The sequence below is a fragment of the Mus pahari genome, chromosome 14 (genome assembly GCF_900095145.1).
Source record: "Mus pahari chromosome 14, PAHARI_EIJ_v1.1, whole genome shotgun sequence".
NCBI classification, from domain to species: Eukaryota; Metazoa; Chordata; class Mammalia; order Rodentia; family Muridae; genus Mus; species Mus pahari.
In genome coordinates this window covers 43,171,615-43,188,408 of record NC_034603.1, presented here as the reverse complement: position 1 = coordinate 43,188,408, position 16,794 = coordinate 43,171,615, and the positions used below count along the sequence as shown (strand labels likewise).

At 54.3% G+C, this 16,794-nt stretch overlaps 1 protein-coding gene across 1 annotated transcript; it reads left to right on the top strand.

Moving 5' to 3' along the window:
• The first annotated feature begins 2,323 nt into the window (after positions 1 to 2,323).
• Positions 2,324 to 16,135, top strand: Wdr81 (WD repeat domain 81). Its single transcript, XM_021212472.1, has 10 exons — positions 2,324 to 6,246; positions 6,977 to 7,084; positions 7,348 to 7,538; positions 7,677 to 7,867; positions 8,617 to 8,782; positions 8,866 to 9,031; positions 10,925 to 11,611; positions 12,131 to 12,276; positions 12,532 to 12,711; positions 14,985 to 16,135. The coding sequence occupies exons 1-10, from the start codon at positions 2,601 to 2,603 to the stop codon at positions 15,303 to 15,305; spliced, it is 5,802 nt and encodes a 1,933-aa protein (XP_021068131.1). The 5' UTR covers positions 2,324 to 2,600; the 3' UTR covers positions 15,306 to 16,135.
• The last annotated feature ends 659 nt before the right edge of the window (positions 16,136 to 16,794 follow it).

Sequence of the window (16,794 nt, the reverse complement as noted above, 5' to 3'; positions counted from 1 at the left end):
TCCTCCTCCTCCTCCTCCTCCTCCTCCTTCTTCTTCTTTCTCCTCCTCTTCCTCCTCTTCCTCTTCCTCCTCTTCCTCCTCTTCCTCCTCTTCCTCCTCTTCCTCCTCTCCTTCCTCCTCCTTCTTCTTGTTTTCCTGTGACAGGTTTCTCTGTATAGCCTTGGCTATCCTGAAACTAGCTCTATACACCAGGCTGACCTTGAAGCCCAGAGATCTGTGTGCCTTTGCATCCAGAGTGTTGGGGTTAAAGGCATGCTCCACTGCTATGTGGCATTCAAGTTTCTTATGAGATCTTTAACAAGTTTACCAAAGGTGGTTGGTTAGCTTCCTCATTCTAAAATAGATGTGAAAAGAGCCCTTAAATTGTTTTGCTTTGATGATTTGTGACATGGTATGATGTAGTCTTAGCTGTTCTACAGCTAAATGTGTTAGGCCCAGCCTTGGCCTTGAACTAGCTTCTGCCTCCTGCTGGGGTTACAGGCTTGAGCCACTATGACAGGTTTAGCAATAGCTTGGTAAAGCCACAGTGTCAAGCTGGATATGATGGCACATGCTTGCAATATTAACCTCAAAAGATTCCCTGAACTTGAGTTGGTGAAATAGTCCATCAGGTAAAAGAGCTTGCTGTCCAAGTCTGAGTTTGATTCCCTGGTCCCATGCTGTAAGGAAAAAAACTTTCCAAAGATGTCCTCTGAGTGCCATGTGTGTACCGATGCATGCTTACAGCCACCCACCCACCCACACGAGTGCACTGTCTCACACAGTGAGAACAGCAAATGAACAAACAAGCCAGAGAGAGGGGGATTGAGACACAGAGAGAATGAAATGAAACAAGATATGTAAAGCTCTTGGCAGGTGACTGGCTCCTGGTAAACACTCCATAAGTGGGAAAGTTACCACATGTAAGGTCATGTGATCGAGTACATCTGGGGCTCCAACAGTCCTTGAAGAAGAAACATGGGATCTGTCATATCTAAACCATTGTTGTCTTATCTCTGGGTAGTCTTTCTTTTCTCCTTCCTTCTCTCTCCCTTTTTCTTTTGAGTTAGGTTTTGTGTAGTCCTGGGTGGCATTATCTTAACTACACTGGCTTTGAACTTGCAATGATGCTCTGCCTGATCTATCTTATCCATTTTGAGATAGGGACTCACTACATAGCCTTTGCTGGTCTGGAACTAACAGAGATCTGCTTGTTTCTGCCTTGCAAATGCTGGGAATAAAGTTGTGTACCACCACACCTGGAGTTTAAGGATTCTTTTGTTTGTTTTCCCGAGACAGGGTTTCTCTGTGTAGCTCTGGCTGTTCTCACTCTGTAGACCAGGTTAGCCTTGAACTCAGAAATCCGCCTGCCTCTGCTGTCCAAGTGCTGGGATTAAAGGCGTGCACCACCACTGCCCAGTGATTTTTTTTTTAATGTGTGCATTTTGTATGGGTGTGTGGGTGCTTGTGGAAGCCAGATGTCAGATACCCAGAGCAGAAGTGTTCTTAACCGCTGAACCATCTCTCTTCCCTCTTCCCTAACTCTGCTTTTAAAGGCACCAAAATCTTAGATAGGAGACTCAACACACACACACACACACACACACACACACACACACACACTCACACATGACCATGCCTGAGCACACAAGTGGTTTTATTACTGGTCTGGCCTGTGTATGAGCTGGAACTAAAACCTTTGTTGGGAGATCCGAAATCTGCAGTTTGAGCACAGGCTTTCTGGTTTCGGTTCTCTGTCCTGTGCCGCACCTTGCCTAGAGGCACAGAAGCATCTGCAAGGCTGTGACCACTCTGGCTGGTGCTCTGCCATCTACATTTTCAACAGGAAATCTCAGGAGACTATTTCCTTTTAAGAACGCCAGACTTCTGTGCCTAGGCCACTTCTCTACTTCCCAGAACATTGTGTGCCAAGTAGCAAGTTATTAACCAAGTGCTTTGGAAAATTAAACTCCTTGGTTTGCAGAGTAGCATGGGAGCACTGTGACGGTGTATGCTTAAAGGCCCAGTTCGGCTGCTGGCAGAGCTGACACTTGGCTAAAGGGCTGGCATTTCTGAGATGAGCCTCACTCGATCAGCGTCTCAGAGCCTGCAGAAGAAATCAGAGAGAGAAAAAGGTCCAGTGGCTTGTTCAGGATGGTCTTCCTATTTAATTAAGGTCGGCTGGTTTGCCCACATAGCTCCAGAACCAAACGAGCCTGGGACGTAGCCCCCTAAGGGCAGGAAGCGAGAAGACGCCTAGGCTCGTCAGCTGGGGTGGGGATAAGAGCAAGAGGCGGGATCTCGCCCGGCCCTTTAGAGACACGTGCGGTTGTTTCCGTGTCTGGGAGATCACATGACCCGCATCAGCTGACCCGTCACGGTGGAGCTCAGCGCTGGCGCTTCGCGCTCCCCGCCCTGCAGCGCCCCGGAGCGCAGGACCCTGCGGAGGGGTAAGAACACCCCCAGGCTTTCTCTCCTTTGTCGCTGATTCGCTCAGTTAACTGCACTCCATCCCCCGCTCCTCGTCCATCCCAGTCTTCCCGGCCTGGCACCCCGGAAGCCCCTGCGAGGAGGGCCGTGGCCAGGTTCAGCCTTGCGCTGCCCCCAGGCGGCCAGGACCAATGGCCCAGGGGAGCAGAAGGCGAAAAGTGGTTCTTACAGCAGGGGCCGAGGGCTGGTCCCCTTCCTCAGGACCTGACATGGAGGAGCTGCTCCGGAGCGTGGAGAGAGATCTGAACATCGATGCCCGGCAGCTGGCTCTGGCGCCGGGGGGCACCCACGTAGTGGCCCTAGTGTCTACGCGTTGGCTGGCTAGTCTCCGGGAGCGCCGACTGGGACCCTGTCCCCGGGCCGAGGGCCTGGGTGAAGCAGAAGTCAGGACTTTACTGCAACGATCGGTACAGAGGCTGCCCCCAGGCTGGACACGAGTGGAGGTGCACGGGCTGCGGAAACGGAGGCTGTCTTACCCGCTGAGTGGAGGCGTGCCCTTTGAGGAGGGGTCTTGTAGCCCTGAAACTCTCACTGGTTTCATGCAGGAGGTGGCTGCCCAGAATTACAGGAACCTGTGGCGCCATGCATACCACGCTTACGGACAGCCTTACAGCCACAGCACTGCCCCCTCAGCCCTACCTGCCCTAGACTCTATACGACAGGCTCTCCAGAGGGTGTATGGATGCACCTTCTTGCCAGTGGGTGAATCCATCCCATGTCTATCAAATGTCAGGGATGGGCCCTGCCCCTCTCGGGGCAGCCCTGCCTGCCCCAGCCTTTTGCGAGCTGAGGCCTTGCTGGAGTCACCGGAGATGCTCTATGTGGTACACCCTTATGTGCAGTTCTCCCTGCATGATGTAGTTACCTTCAGCCCTGCCAAGCTGACCAACAGCCAAGCCAAGGTGCTCTTTCTTCTTTTCCGTGTTCTGAGGGCCATGGATGCCTGTCACCGCCAGGGGCTGGCCTGTGGGGCTCTGTCTTTGCACCACATCGCTGTAGACGAGAAGCTATGCAGTGAGCTCCGGCTGGACCTGAGTGCTTACGAGATGCCTTCTGAGGATGAGAACCAGGAGGGCTCTGAAGAGAAAAATGGGACAGGCATTAAGTCTGAAAAAGAGGGGGAAGGGAGACCTGAGTGTCCCACCTGCCAGAAAGAACTTCGGGGCCTTGTGCTAGACTGGGTCCATGGCCGAATCAGCAACTTCCACTACCTCATGCAGCTGAATCGGTTGGCAGGTCGACGGCAGGGGGATCCCAACTATCACCCAGTGCTGCCCTGGGTGGTGGACTTTACCACACCTTACGGGCGCTTCCGAGACCTTCGTAAATCCAAGTTCCGACTCAACAAGGGAGATAAGCAATTGGACTTCACCTATGAGATGACCCGGCAGGCATTTGTAGCAGGTGGTGCAGGAAGTGGGGAGCCACCCCATGTTCCTCACCACATCTCTGACGTGCTCTCTGACATCACCTACTATGTATACAAGGCCCGTCGCACTCCGCGCTCGGTGCTCTGTGGACATGTCCGAGCACAGTGGGAACCCCATGAGTACCCTGCCACCATGGAGCGGATGCAGACCTGGACACCGGATGAGTGCATACCTGAATTCTACACGGACCCCTCTATCTTTTGCTCCATCCACCCTGACATGCCTGACCTGGATGTGCCGGCCTGGTGCAGTTCTAACCAGGAGTTTGTGGCTGCCCATCGAGCCCTGCTGGAGAGCTGGGAGGTGTCCCAGGACCTGCATCATTGGATCGACCTTACTTTTGGCTACAAACTCCAGGGCAAAGAAGCTGTGAAGGAGAAGAACGTGTGTCTGCACCTGGTGGACGCTCACACCCATCTGACCAGCTATGGCGTGGTACAGCTGTTTGATCAGCCACACCCCCAACGCCTGGCTGGGTCTCCTGCCCTGGCCCCTGAACCTCCACTCATCCCCCGGCTGTTGGTCCAGCCTATCCGGGAGGCCACAGGCCAGGAGGACATTTCAGGACAACTTATAAATGGTGCGGGCAGGCTTGTCGTAGAGGCCACTCCATGTGAGACTGGCTGGACTAGAGATAGGCCCGGGACAGGAGAAGATGACTTAGAACAGGCTACGGAAGCTCTGGATTCCATCTCCCTCCCTGGGAAAGCAGGTGACCAGCCAGGCTCTTCCTCCAGTCAAGCCTCAGCTGGCCTGTTGTCTTTTTCTGCACCCTCGGGGTCTCGACCAGGCCGAAGGGGCAAAGCTGCCGGGTTGGACCCTGGGGAGGGTGAAGAGGGCAAGATTGTTCTTCCAGAGGGCTTCAGTCCCATACAGGCCTTGGAAGAGCTGGAGAAAGTGGGTAACTTCTTGGCCAAGGGCCTTGGGAGCCAGCTGGAGGAGCCCGAGAAGCCTCAAGCCCGGCCGCCTGTGCACCTGCAGAGCCTCTTCCATCGAGACATGCAGGTCCTGGGTGTCCTGTTGGCTGAGATGGTGTTTGCCAGCAGGGTCCGGATACTGCCGCCCGACGCACCTTTGTGGGTACGCTTTGAGGCTGTTAGGGGCCTCTGCGTACGCCACTCCAAGGACATCCCCGTGTCTCTGCAGCCTGTGCTGGACACACTCCTACAGCTGAGCGGACCCAAAAGTCCCCTGGTGGCGAAGAAGGGCAAGCTAGGCCCACTGTTTGAGTACAGGCCTGTTTCCCAGGGATTGCCCCCACCCAGCCCAGCCCAGCTCCTCAGCCCCTTCAGCTCCGTGGTCCCCTTCCCTCCATACTTCCCAGCACTGCACAAGTTCATTCTTTTATATCAGGCCCGGCGTGTGGAGGATGAGGTCCAGGGTCGGGAGCTGGTGTTTGCTCTATGGCAGCAGCTGGGTGCAGTGTTAAACGACATCACTCCCGAGGGCTTGGAGATCCTCCTGCCTTTCGTGCTGTCGCTCATGTCTGAGGAGCACACGGCCGTGTACACAGCTTGGTACCTATTTGAACCCGTTGCCAAGGCCCTGGGCCCCAAAAATGCCAATAAGTACCTCCTGAAGCCTCTCATCGGTGCCTATGAGAGCCCCTGCCGCCTGCATGGCCGCTTCTACCTGTACACCGACTGTTTTGTGGCCCAGTTGGTGGTGCGTTTGGGCTTGCAGGCCTTCCTCACCCACCTGCTGCCCCACGTCCTCCAGGTACTGGCTGGGGTGGAAGCTTCCCAGGAGGAGGGCAAAGGCCTGGTTGGGACCACTGAGGATGAGGAAAACGAGCTCCCGGTGTCCGGGCCTGGCTCCTGTGCCTTTGGGGAAGAGATTCAGATGGATGGGCAGCCGGCTGCTTCCTCAGGACTGGGGCTCCCAGACTACAGGTCGGGCGTCAGCTTCCATGACCAGGCCGACCTGCCGGACACGGAGGACTTCCAAGCTGGACTCTATGTGGCCGAATCTCCACAGCCCCAGGAGGCTGAGGCCGTGAGCCTGGGCCAGCTGAGCGATAAGAGCAGCACCAGCGAAGCCTCCCAGGGCGAGGAGAGGGGTGGGGAAGATGGCGGTGCCCCTGCAGACAAGAACAGCGTCAAGTCAGGGGACAGCAGCCAGGACTTGAAGCAGAGTGAAGGCTCTGAGGAAGAGGAGGAGGAGGAAGGCTGTGTGGTGTTGGAGGAGGACCAGGAGGATGAAGTCACGGGAACATCCGAGCTCACTCTGTCTGACACGATGCTGTCCATGGAGACCGTGGTGGCTCCTGGTGATGGGAGAGACGGAGAAGAGGAAGAGGAACCGCTGACAGAGCAGACAGAAGGCAAAGAGCAAAAGATCCTCCTTGGTGAGCCTGTGGGCTGAGGGGACCCGGGGCAGCTGCTTTCCCTTCAGGGGTTCACATGCCGGGCATGGGTCCAACCAGATCCCCTGTGGCACGGCACAGAGCTCCCAGCCACGGTCAGACACAGTGGATGGAATGTGGTAGTGCTGTGTGTGAGTGGAAAGTGGGGCTTAGATTTAGCTTTCAGGAGCCAGAAAGCTCCTTTAAAAGCCACACCTTGGGCTGGGGGGTGGAGTTGAGCGGTAGAGCACTTGTCTAGTATACACGCGAGGCCCTGGAATGTCTTATCTCTAGCCCCAGAAGAAGAATTAAGAAATGCAAGCAAGCGGTGGTTGTGGTGTGAATGGAGCCAGAACTGGCCATAACAGCCGGGTGTGAAGTGGGAAGAGTGATCCAGACAGGGAACAGCATGTGTGCACCTCTGAGGCTCTCATGGTTCCATCAGAGAGGCAGGGAAAGGCATGGTTTTCTTAAGATAGGCCAGAAGGGTGGAAGCCAGGGACAAGTCTGTACAAGAAAGAACTTGGTAGTATTGCCGATAGGGCGGCCTCCCTGCAGGTCCTGCCAGGAGCCAGTTTCTGGGGACCTCGACCATGGCTAGGTGAATGGGCCCAGGATGGTCAGGCTCGCTAGCAGAGCCACAGCCAGAGTTGGCTGGGTGGGGTGGGGTGTAGCGGGTGGGGTGGAAAGGGTGAGTTATCCGATGAGCTCAGGACCTTTTCCTGCCCTGCAGATACAGCCTGCAAGATGGTCCGCTGGCTGTCCGCCAAGCTTGGCCCCACAGTAGCCTCTCGCCATGTGGCCCGGAACCTGCTGCGCCTGCTGACATCTTGTTATGTTGGTAAGGTTCTGTGGTCGTGCTGGAGACCAGGTTCCCCACCCAGGCTTCTGCCCATCCTTAGCCCTCTCTAGGCGACTCCTTCCCTAACTTCCCATCACTTCCTGAGCAGGTCCTGGGTCTCACGCAGTAAGCTGGGTTTTCTTGGGTTACGAGTGGGGAAGGGCCCAGTATTGAGCGAATAGAAGCCACCCCACAATCTCAGAAGGCCGACTTCCCTCCTGCCCTCCACTGGCTTCTCAAGGCTGCTGGCCCTTTCTTGGCAGGGCCCACTCGGCAGCAGTTCACAGTCAGCAGTGATGACAGCCCCCCACTGAACGCCGGCAACATCTACCAGAAGAGGCCAGTCCTAGGTGACATCGTGTCAGGGCCTGTGCTCAGCTGCCTCCTCCACATTGCCTACCTGTATGGTGAACCCGTTCTCACCTACCAATATCTGCCCTACATCAGCTACCTGGTCAGTCCCTGGTTCATCAAGCCCCGGATTGGGGTGGGGGACAAGGATCCAAGGACTGGCCCCAGGTCTCGGGGGGAGGGGTGTTCCAGGAGGTCTGTGGGGTGGCCTGTCCCTCCCTCATCTATTCTGTGGTTCTAGGTGGCCCCAGGGAACAACTCAAACCCCAGCCGACTGAACAGCCGCAAGGAGGCTGGGCTGCTGGCGGCGGTGACACTGACGCAGAAGATCATCGTATACCTCTCTGACACGACCCTCATGGACATTCTGCCCCGCATTAGCCACGAGGTCTTGCTGCCTGTACTCGGCTTCCTCACCTCCTTCGTCACAGGGTAGGCTCCTCCTGCTTGGGAGAGTCACCTGGCTGAGGGGCCCCCAGGAGGGGCTCAGAAGCTCAGGAGGAAGGGAGATAATACTGGCCTGAGTCATGGTTCTGATGTTGGGTGTAGTGGCACAGGTCTTTAATTCCAACACCCAGAGGAGGGCAAGTTTCTATGAGTCTGAGGCTAGCCTGGTCTACACAGAGAGAGCTCCAGGCTAGCTGAGGCTCCATAGTGAGACTCTGTCTTAAAAAAATAAAAGAGTCATGGTTCGTTCTGGGTTGTGGGTGTGGCTTGGTGATGGGACACTTTTCCCAGCATTCAGGAGGAGCTATGCTTGAGTTCCAGCCCTTCAGAAAAACAAAAATAGGAGGCTGGAAAGAATAGCTCAGGGTTTAAGAGCACTGGTTGCTCTTCCAGAGGATCCAGGTTAGATTCCCAGCAGCCACATGGTAGCTCACAACTGTCTGTAACTGCAGTTCTATGGGACTTGCCACCCTCCTTCGGTCTCTGTGGGCACTGCAAACATGTGCACAGACATACGTGCAGGCAGAACACCCATACACATAAAATTAGACAACAAAAAAAAGTCTATGTTCTCTCCTACCTGTAGCTCTGACTAAGCTACACTGTTTCCCTATGCCTCAGTTTCCTCCCCTGGTCTGGACCGGTCAGCCTTACAGCTCCTGTTATTTGAAGTTCCTGGTAAATTGGTCAAGTCCTTCAGGGAAGGGCTGGGAACTCTTGCCCTTTGATTCTAGGTTCCCCAGTGGGGCCCAGGCCCGGACTGTCCTGTGTGTGAAGACCATCAGTCTCATCGCCCTCATCTGCTTGCGCATCGGACAGGAGATGGTCCAGCAGCACCTGAGTGAGCCGGTGGCCACCTTCTTCCAAGTCTTCTCTCAGCTGCACGAGCTTCGGCAGCAGGTAGGCAGGCAGCTTCTGGGCGGGGCGGGGTGGGGCGGGCCAGACCAGTGGACCCACTGAATCTGTGGTCTTCCTACCCGCAGGATCTGCCGCTGGATCCCAAGGGCTGTACTGAGGGCCAGCTGCCAGAGGCGACCTTCTCTGACGGGCAGCGACGACCAGTGGACCCCACCCTGCTGGAAGAGCTGCAGAAGGTGTTCACCCTGGAAATGGCGTACACAATCTACGTACCTTTCTCCTGCCTGTTGGGTATTGCCCATCACGTTCCTTTGCACAGAGTTGGTGACTACATCTCTTCCCTGGGGTGGGCCTGGATGCTCTCACCTCCGGAGTCAGCAGTGGTTTCTTTTATTTTTTTATTTCTTTTTTTTTTGACATGGGGTCTTGTTTAGCCCAGGCTAACCTTTAACCCTTTAACTCCAGCTCCTTCTGGCTTCCACCATCTCCTGCTGGCATTGTAGGCATGTGGCATTGCTCAGGCTTCTTCATGTTCTTATTTTTAAATGACGTGTGTGTGTGTGTGTGTGTGTGTGTGTGTGTGTGTGTGTGTCTGTGTGAGTGTAGGTGCGTGCATGCCGTGCCATGCGTGTGGAGGTGAAAGAATAACTGTTGGAGGTCAGTTCTGTCTCACCACCTGAGTTCTGTGGACTGAACTCGGGTGATGAATCTTGGCAGCAGATCCCTTGCCTGATGAGTTATCTCTCTAGATCCAGTTTTTGTTTTTGTGGGCTTGTGTGTGTGTGTGTGTGTGTATGTTTGTTTGTTTGTTTTCGTAGACAGGGTCTCTCTGTGCAGCCTGGCCATCCTGGAACTCACTCAGTGGACCAAGCTGGCCTTGAACTCACAGAGATTCACCTGCCTCTGCCTCCCATTGCCAGGATTAAAGGCGTGTATCATCCCTGCCTGGCTTTATTTTTGTTAACCACCATCCTCCTGCCTCTGCATCTGCCTCCCCTGTGCTGGGATTACAGGCGTGTACTATCACACCCAGCTAACAGTGGATTTAAACGTAGGCATTTTAGGATCAGAGCAACCAGATTTGGTTCTAGAGCCCAATTTCCACAGTCATTATCTATCTTAGAGTTTCTGTTGAAAATCATGGTGGGACATCATTACCAAAAGCAGCTTGGCGAGGAAAGGGTTTATCTTACAACTCTCAGGTCACCAAGGGAAGTCAGGGCAGGAACTCGAGGCAGGAGCCGAAGCAAAAGCCATGGAAGAACTCTGGCTTGTTCCTCATGGCTTGCTCAGTCTGGTGTACCCCCTCCCTACCCTCCTCCCCGCAATGGTTTCTCTGCTTATGCCTGGCTGTCCTGGAACTCACTCTGTAGACTAGGCTGGCCTCAAACTCAGAGATCCCCCTGCCTCTGCCTCCTGAGTGCTAAGATTAAAGGCGGGGTGCCACCACTCCTGCCCCAGGGGTGGCACTACCCACTGTACATTGGCCCCTTCCCATATCAGTTGCTGATTAAGAAAATTCCCCCATAGGCCAGTCTGGTGGGGGAATTTTTTCAGTTGAGGGTTTCTCTTCTCAAATGACTGTAGCTGGGGCCAAATTGATAAAACAAACCCCAAACCGCCACCACCACCAAAACCAAACCAAACAACTAAACCAGGACAGTGACTTACAGAGAGAACCTGAACACTGTCCAGCAGGAAAGGCTCGGGAGCTGGCCATTCAAGTCGAGGCAACAGAACGTAGGGGAATGTGATGGTCTCCACAAGCTACCTGCAAAGGAATGAACAGCCTGCTGGGTTTTGTGGCTTCCCTTATGGGATGGGCGCTGTACTGGGCTTCTCTCTGAATAGGATGGGCCGCCCTGTAGTTGGGAATGTTATGCTCCTACAGAATTATAAGTTCTAAGAGGCAGGACACATCCGTCTTATTCTTCATTGTGTGTCTGATGCTAGAATGGTGCCTGGCATATAAGTGTGTCTCTAGAGAGACAGCACTCATGTCTATGTATTGATAAAGGAAGCTGTTTTGGGGGGAGGAAAATAGCCTTACAGACGAGAACTTAACTACCCAGAGTAGCCCAGTCAGCACCTTGCCTTGGCTTCTGTGGTGTCTAAGCTCTGGGTAGATGGTAGCAGCTACCTACCATCCTCCCTGATCTTAGAACTTTCCCCCCTCCCCTGTAGGTGACATCATCCGGAAAATCATCCCCAACCACGAGTTGGTCGGGGAGCTGGCAGGGCTCTATCTGGAAAGCATGAGCCCGAGCTCTCGGAACCCAACCAGCGTGGAACCCACCATGGCTAGTGCCGGCCCTGAATGGGACCCTCAGAGTGGGAGCTGTCTCCAGGACGATGGCCACTCGGGGACCTTTGGGAGTGTCCTGGTTGGAAATCGCATCCAGATCCCTGACTCTCAGCCCCAGAGTCCCGGGCCACTGGGCTCCATCTCTGGAGTGGGTAGCGGAGGCCTCAGCAGCAGGAATGACGACAACGCCCTGAAGCGGGAGCTGCCTCGGAGTGCCCATGGGCTGAGCGGGAACTGGCTGGCGTACTGGCAGTACGAGATTGGCGTGAGCCAGCAGGATGCCCACTTCCACTTCCACCAGATCCGCCTGCAGAGCTTCCCAGGGCACACGGGGGCCGTCAAATGCGTGGCCGCCCTGAGCAGCGAAGACTTCTTTCTGAGCGGCAGCAAGGACCGGACTGTGCGCCTCTGGCCACTGTACAACTATGGGGACGGGACCAGTGAGACGGCTTCCCGCCTCATCTATGCCCAGCACCGCAAAAGTGTCTTCTACGTGGGCCAGCTCGAGGCCCCGCAGTATGTGGTGAGCTGTGATGGGGCGGTGCACGTCTGGGACCCCTTCACAGGTGAGCGGGCCCAGGTGAGGCCTGTTCGGCGGCTACTTTACTGTGCCTTAGCCAGGCCTCTGGGAACGGGGAAGATTCAGTGAGGCAGGACTGAAGAAGAGTCAGGACTTAGAATCTATGGGACCCGAGTTTGAATCCACTCCCCCAACTTACCAGCAGATCATCTCAGTTGCTGCAGGTGTTTGCCTTCCTCCTGTAAGAATCAAAAGTTTAGAAGATTCCGCAAGTATAGCTTTGGCTTCTTGTATGGCGTCACCTGTCGTCATTGTAAAGAGAAGTATTGAGTGGAGGAAGGTCAGGGCAGACGGAGGTGCCACCTGGTTAGAGCATGCTATGTGAAGAGAGCAGACTGTTCTGGGGCTGAACCCTTGGCTTCACTGTGGAAGCAGCAAGATGAGAAAGCCCTGGAATCGTTTGTGTTTTCTGAGGGTCACTGGGGAATGGGATGCAGGTGTCGGGTGAGTTGGAGCTTGAAGTAGCCAGGGCTCTTTGATAGCCACTATGTCCCCAAATGTACAGGGAAGACCCTTCGCACGGTGGATCCTTCGGACAGCCGGGTGCCCCTGACGGCTGTGGCTGTCATGCCTGCCCCCCACACCAGCATCACCATGGCCAGCTCCGACTCCACTCTGCGCTTTGTGGACTGCAGGAAGCCAGGCTTGCAGGTCGGGAGGCATGCAGTTCCTGGGCTGCTGGGGGTCTCTAGGTACCGGTCAGGAAAGACATGCAGAGGGGACTCCACCAGGAACACTGCAGTGGCAGGCAGCCCTGTGGCACGGATGGGGATTTCCTCTTGCGTGGATGGAGTGGGAGGGCCAGGCCTGCTGGCTTCGTGGGCCTGAGTGGGGTGAGCTGCAGTAGGGTGGGTGGTAGTGATGGGTGGTGCCTGGCGCTTGAACGCAGTCTCCTTCCTCCTACAGCATGAGTTCCGACTGGGCGGAGGGCTGAACCCTGGGCTTGTTCGCTCCTTGGCCGTCAGCCCCAGTGGCCGGAGTGTTGTGGCTGGTTTCTCCTCGGGCTTCATGGTGCTCCTAGACACTCGCACGGGCCTGGTTCTACGAGGCTGGCCAGCCCATGAAGGGGACATTCTACAGATCAAGGTGACTGACTGCCTGAGGTCCTATCCTTTCATTTCTGCTCAGGGCCTGGTCTGAGAGAGGACAGGTTTATGCTGGTGTCACTTATGACTACTCGGGGACATTCAGTGGGGTGAGAAAATGGCCCTCGTAGGCCAATTCAGGAACCAGCCACATAGGAGGCAGGCTAGGGGCAGGAATCAGGGCTAGAACTGACCCTAATGCTCCACAGAGATGTTCTAATGAGTAACCCTTGTCCATATTTGTCTTGCTTGGAGGATCAGGGGTCACACCCTGTCCGTGACCCAGTTCAGGTTAAATAAAGCTCGGCCAAGAGGCTGTTTACTGCCTGGAGACCACTGAGCAGAGTCCATGCCCCCTGCTGGGCTGTCCTGATGGGGGCAGGAACAGGCCCAGGCCTGGGCATCGTATTCCTGCCTCCTATATTCAATCATAGACCTCAGGGCTCTGCAGGTTGTGGGAGGGGAGAAATAGAGCTGCTTGTGGGAGGATTTCTCCCTGCAGCGGGACTCTTCCCCCCCCCACCCCCTCACCCCCCACCCCCCACCCCCGTCCAGATGGAGGTGAAAGACAGGCACCGTTGCTTACAGGAGAGGCAGGTTAACCCCAGCACTGTCCAGGACTCCAGGGGACCCTGGGTCTCAGTGTCTCTAAATCTCAACATTCTAAGAAAGTGTCAGGATGGCTCTGGGGTCATCCTGGATGTCAGTCTCAGCTCTCGGAGGCTTCTCTGAGCCCCAGTTCTTTTGCTAAGGGAAGTAATGATGTGCCAGGTACTCTTTGAGAGGACCTGAGTCTTGTTAAAGATTTATTTATTTATTTATTTTTATTTTTTATTTTTTTAAAGATTTATTTAATTTATTATATGTAAGTACACTGTAGCTGTCTTCAGACACTCCAGAAGAGGGCGTCAGATCTTGTTATGGGTGGTTGTGAGCCACCATGCTGAGTCTTGTTAAAAGAGGACAGCGGCACCTTGTGCCTCACATGTTAGTGCGATTGGAGTCTGTGGGACTTTTTTTTTTTTTTTTTTTGTCTTAAAATTTTAAAAGATTGGTTTAGGAGTGGCGGTACACACCCCTAATCGAAACACTCAGGAAGCAGAGGCAGGTGGATCTCTATGAGTTCGAGGCCAGCCTGGTCTACAGAGCAAGTTCCAGGACAGCCAAGGTTACACAGAGAAACTCTGTCTCAAAAAATAAAAACAAACTATTTAAAAGACTTATTTATCTATTTATTTACTTATTTACTTGCTTACTTATTTGAGCTACGATCTCTCTGTTAGCCCAGGCTGTCCTGGAACTCATTGTATAGACCAGGCTGGCACCTTAAACTCACGAAGATCCTCCTGCCTCTGCCTCCTAAGTGCTGAGATTAAAGTAGTGTTGTACCATACCCCACTATTTCCTTTATAGATTTGGTGTTTTGCCTGCTTGTGTGTATTTGCACTACCTTCATGAAGTGCTAATAGGGGTCAGAGGCGAGTATCAGCTCTTCCTGGAACTAGAGTTATGGATGGTTGTGAGTCACCATGCCGGGGCTGGGTCATTTGCAAGAGTTACAAGTACTTCTGAGCCATCTCCAGCCCCCTAGAGTTTTTTTTCCCCTGACTGTCCTGAAGTAGAATCTGTTCATGTTTTTTTGTTTTGTTTTGTTTTGTTTTGTTTTTTTATTTTGGTTTTTCGACACAGGGTTTCTCAGTCCAGTCCTGGCTGTCCTGGAACTCAATCTGTAGACCAGGCTGGCCTCGAACTCAGAAATTCGCCTGCCTCTGCCTCCCGAGTGCTGGGATTAAAGGCGTGCGCTACCGCTGCCTGGCAGAATCTGCTCTTAAATGAGAGTAATAGTTACAGGCTTTTTGTTTTGTTTTGTCTTTTCTTTTCTTTTTTCTTTCTTTCTTTTCTTTGTTGATTTGTTTTAGTTGTTTTGAGGCAAGGTCTCACTGTGAACCCCTAGGTGGCCTGGAGCTTGCTATGTAGACCACACTGACTTCAAACTTGTTTTCTGAGTGCTGGATTTATGGGCTTGTGCTATTTTGCCCAGCCTCCGACAGTTGTTAATAACAATATATTTAGTTTTTCTTTTGGAGATAGGCTCTCACTGTCTAACACCCAGACAGTGGCTCGTCTGGAAATCACTGCGTAGGCCAGGTTGACCTTGAATTCACAGAGATCTGCCTCCCGAGTTCAGAAATTAAAAGCACTCTGGAATGGTTTTGGAGTTTGGTGTGTACCCAGGCCGCCATTGACGCTATCTGTCCCTCCCGCTCTCTGCAGGCTGTAGAGGGCAGCATGCTAGTCAGCTCTTCTTCCGACCATTCCTTGACGGTTTGGAAGGAGCTGGAGCAGAAACCCACGCACCACTACAAGTCAGCGTCCGACCCGATCCACACCTTCGACCTGTATGGCAGCGAGGTGGTCACTGGCACTGTAGCCAACAAGATTGGTGTCTGTTCCCTGCTTGAGCCGCCCTCTCAGGCCACCACAAAGCTCAGTTCCGAGAACTTCCGCGGCACGCTCACCAGTCTGGCTTTGCTGCCCACGAAACGCCACCTCCTGCTGGGCTCGGACAACGGCATCGTCCGCCTCCTGGCCTAGGTCCAGCCAGGAGCTGGCTGAGGGCAGGGTGAGATGACACCTCTGAGGGCCAGCTCCTCATCCTTGATCTCGAAGCTGATTCTTCTAGGCAAGCCCCAGGCTCTGGGTACCCACATGGCCTGCCGTCTGGGATTGCACAGCTCCTGAATCTCCAGAGCCTTGAAGTGGCTTCATGAAACTCTGGAGATGCTATTCCTAACCAGCAAGAAGGGGGGCAAGGAAAGCACTGTGATCCCCCCGTTGCTCCCCAGTTCTGCCTTCTGGATTCACATGGGGACAGGGCAGCAGCTCCAGGAAATGAAAGGAGTTAGGCCTTTGCTCAACCAGCTTCTTCTAGCCTTGCTCTCCTTAGCTCTGTCTCCCTTGGGTAGGAAGCTGCTCCTATCTAGGGATCTGATGGCACTGGGACTCCAGCCTCAGGAGGGCTGGCCAGGACCTACGAGTTTCAGGGCTTGGCTGGGGTTTTAGTATCCATTCAGCCAGGTCTTCTCAGTGTGGGACCAGAAAAAAGGGGACGGGGGAACAGGGCCAGGGAAGGGGTTATATGGGCCCAGCTGGTCTAGGAATAAATCCATGCCTTGCCTTGGTACCCCTAACCACAGCGTTTGTGCCTTCAGCCGGGGAGGCAGCCCTTGGGACCAGCACCCCTAGGGAGAAGAGGCAGCTGGAATCATCTCTGTTTCTCGGGTTCTTCCCAGGGGGTGGGCAGACTCTGGCATCTCTTGAGTGTTGATTTGGAGAAGCCTGAGATGTGGCCCCTGCTGCCTTCTCACTATTTGCAGTCCATGTAAATAAGGTCAATAAATTCTTTGGAAGAGCCACGGAGCTGAGTGAGGCTGTGTTGTGTTTGTTTTGCCTAGGCTGGGCTCAGGCAGTTCTGCTTCAGCCTCAGAGCAAGAGGGTAGAGAGACAGCCATTGCCCTCTGGCTGCCTTGGATACAGAGCTTCTGGTTTGGGTGGCCTCGGGTCAGTTTTTCCAAATGACTCACCCTTGGGAAAAGTGAACACTGCTGAAGAGATGGGACCCTGGGAGGGCCGGCCTCAGGCTGGGTCTCTCCACCCCTCACCTTGGAACCTAGGCTGGAGGGAGCCAACCAGGAACCTGCTGGCTACAGCTGGGTGAACAGGCTCCTGCAGCCTCCCCTTCCCCGGGGTAGCTGTGGTGGTAGTGGTGGAGAAGACTGGCTGTGACTCTGGAGCCCACTCTGCGCTCTTACCCAGGCCACACAGCCTCTCTGAGCCTCACTGACTGTGGATAATTCCCCATGTTGAGGGATCATTAGAAGGCTGGCCAGCCCCCTGAGCTTCCTGGCCAGGCCCAGCCTCCTCAACTATCTGTTCCTGTAAACCCCTTCTCCAGGCTCAAGCAGGGTTCTGGGTAGCCTTGGTGGGAAAGGGTCTTCTGGCCCCCATATCAATGTTTAACCGGATGTACAGGTCAATATTTACCAGCCCAGAACACAAGCTGAACGGGGGTTGGCTGAGAGCA

Coding starts and splice junctions, on each gene's coding strand:
- Wdr81 (XM_021212472.1), top strand. CDS start 2,601: ATGGCCCAGGGGAGCAGAAGGCGAAAAGTGGTTCTTACAGCAGGGGCC. Junction 9,032..10,924: donor ACCTTTCTCCTGCCTGTTGG/GTATTGCCCATC, acceptor CCTCCCCTGTAG/GTGACATCATCCGGAAAATC. Junction 12,712..14,984: donor GGGACATTCTACAGATCAAG/GTGACTGACTGC, acceptor CGCTCTCTGCAG/GCTGTAGAGGGCAGCATGCT.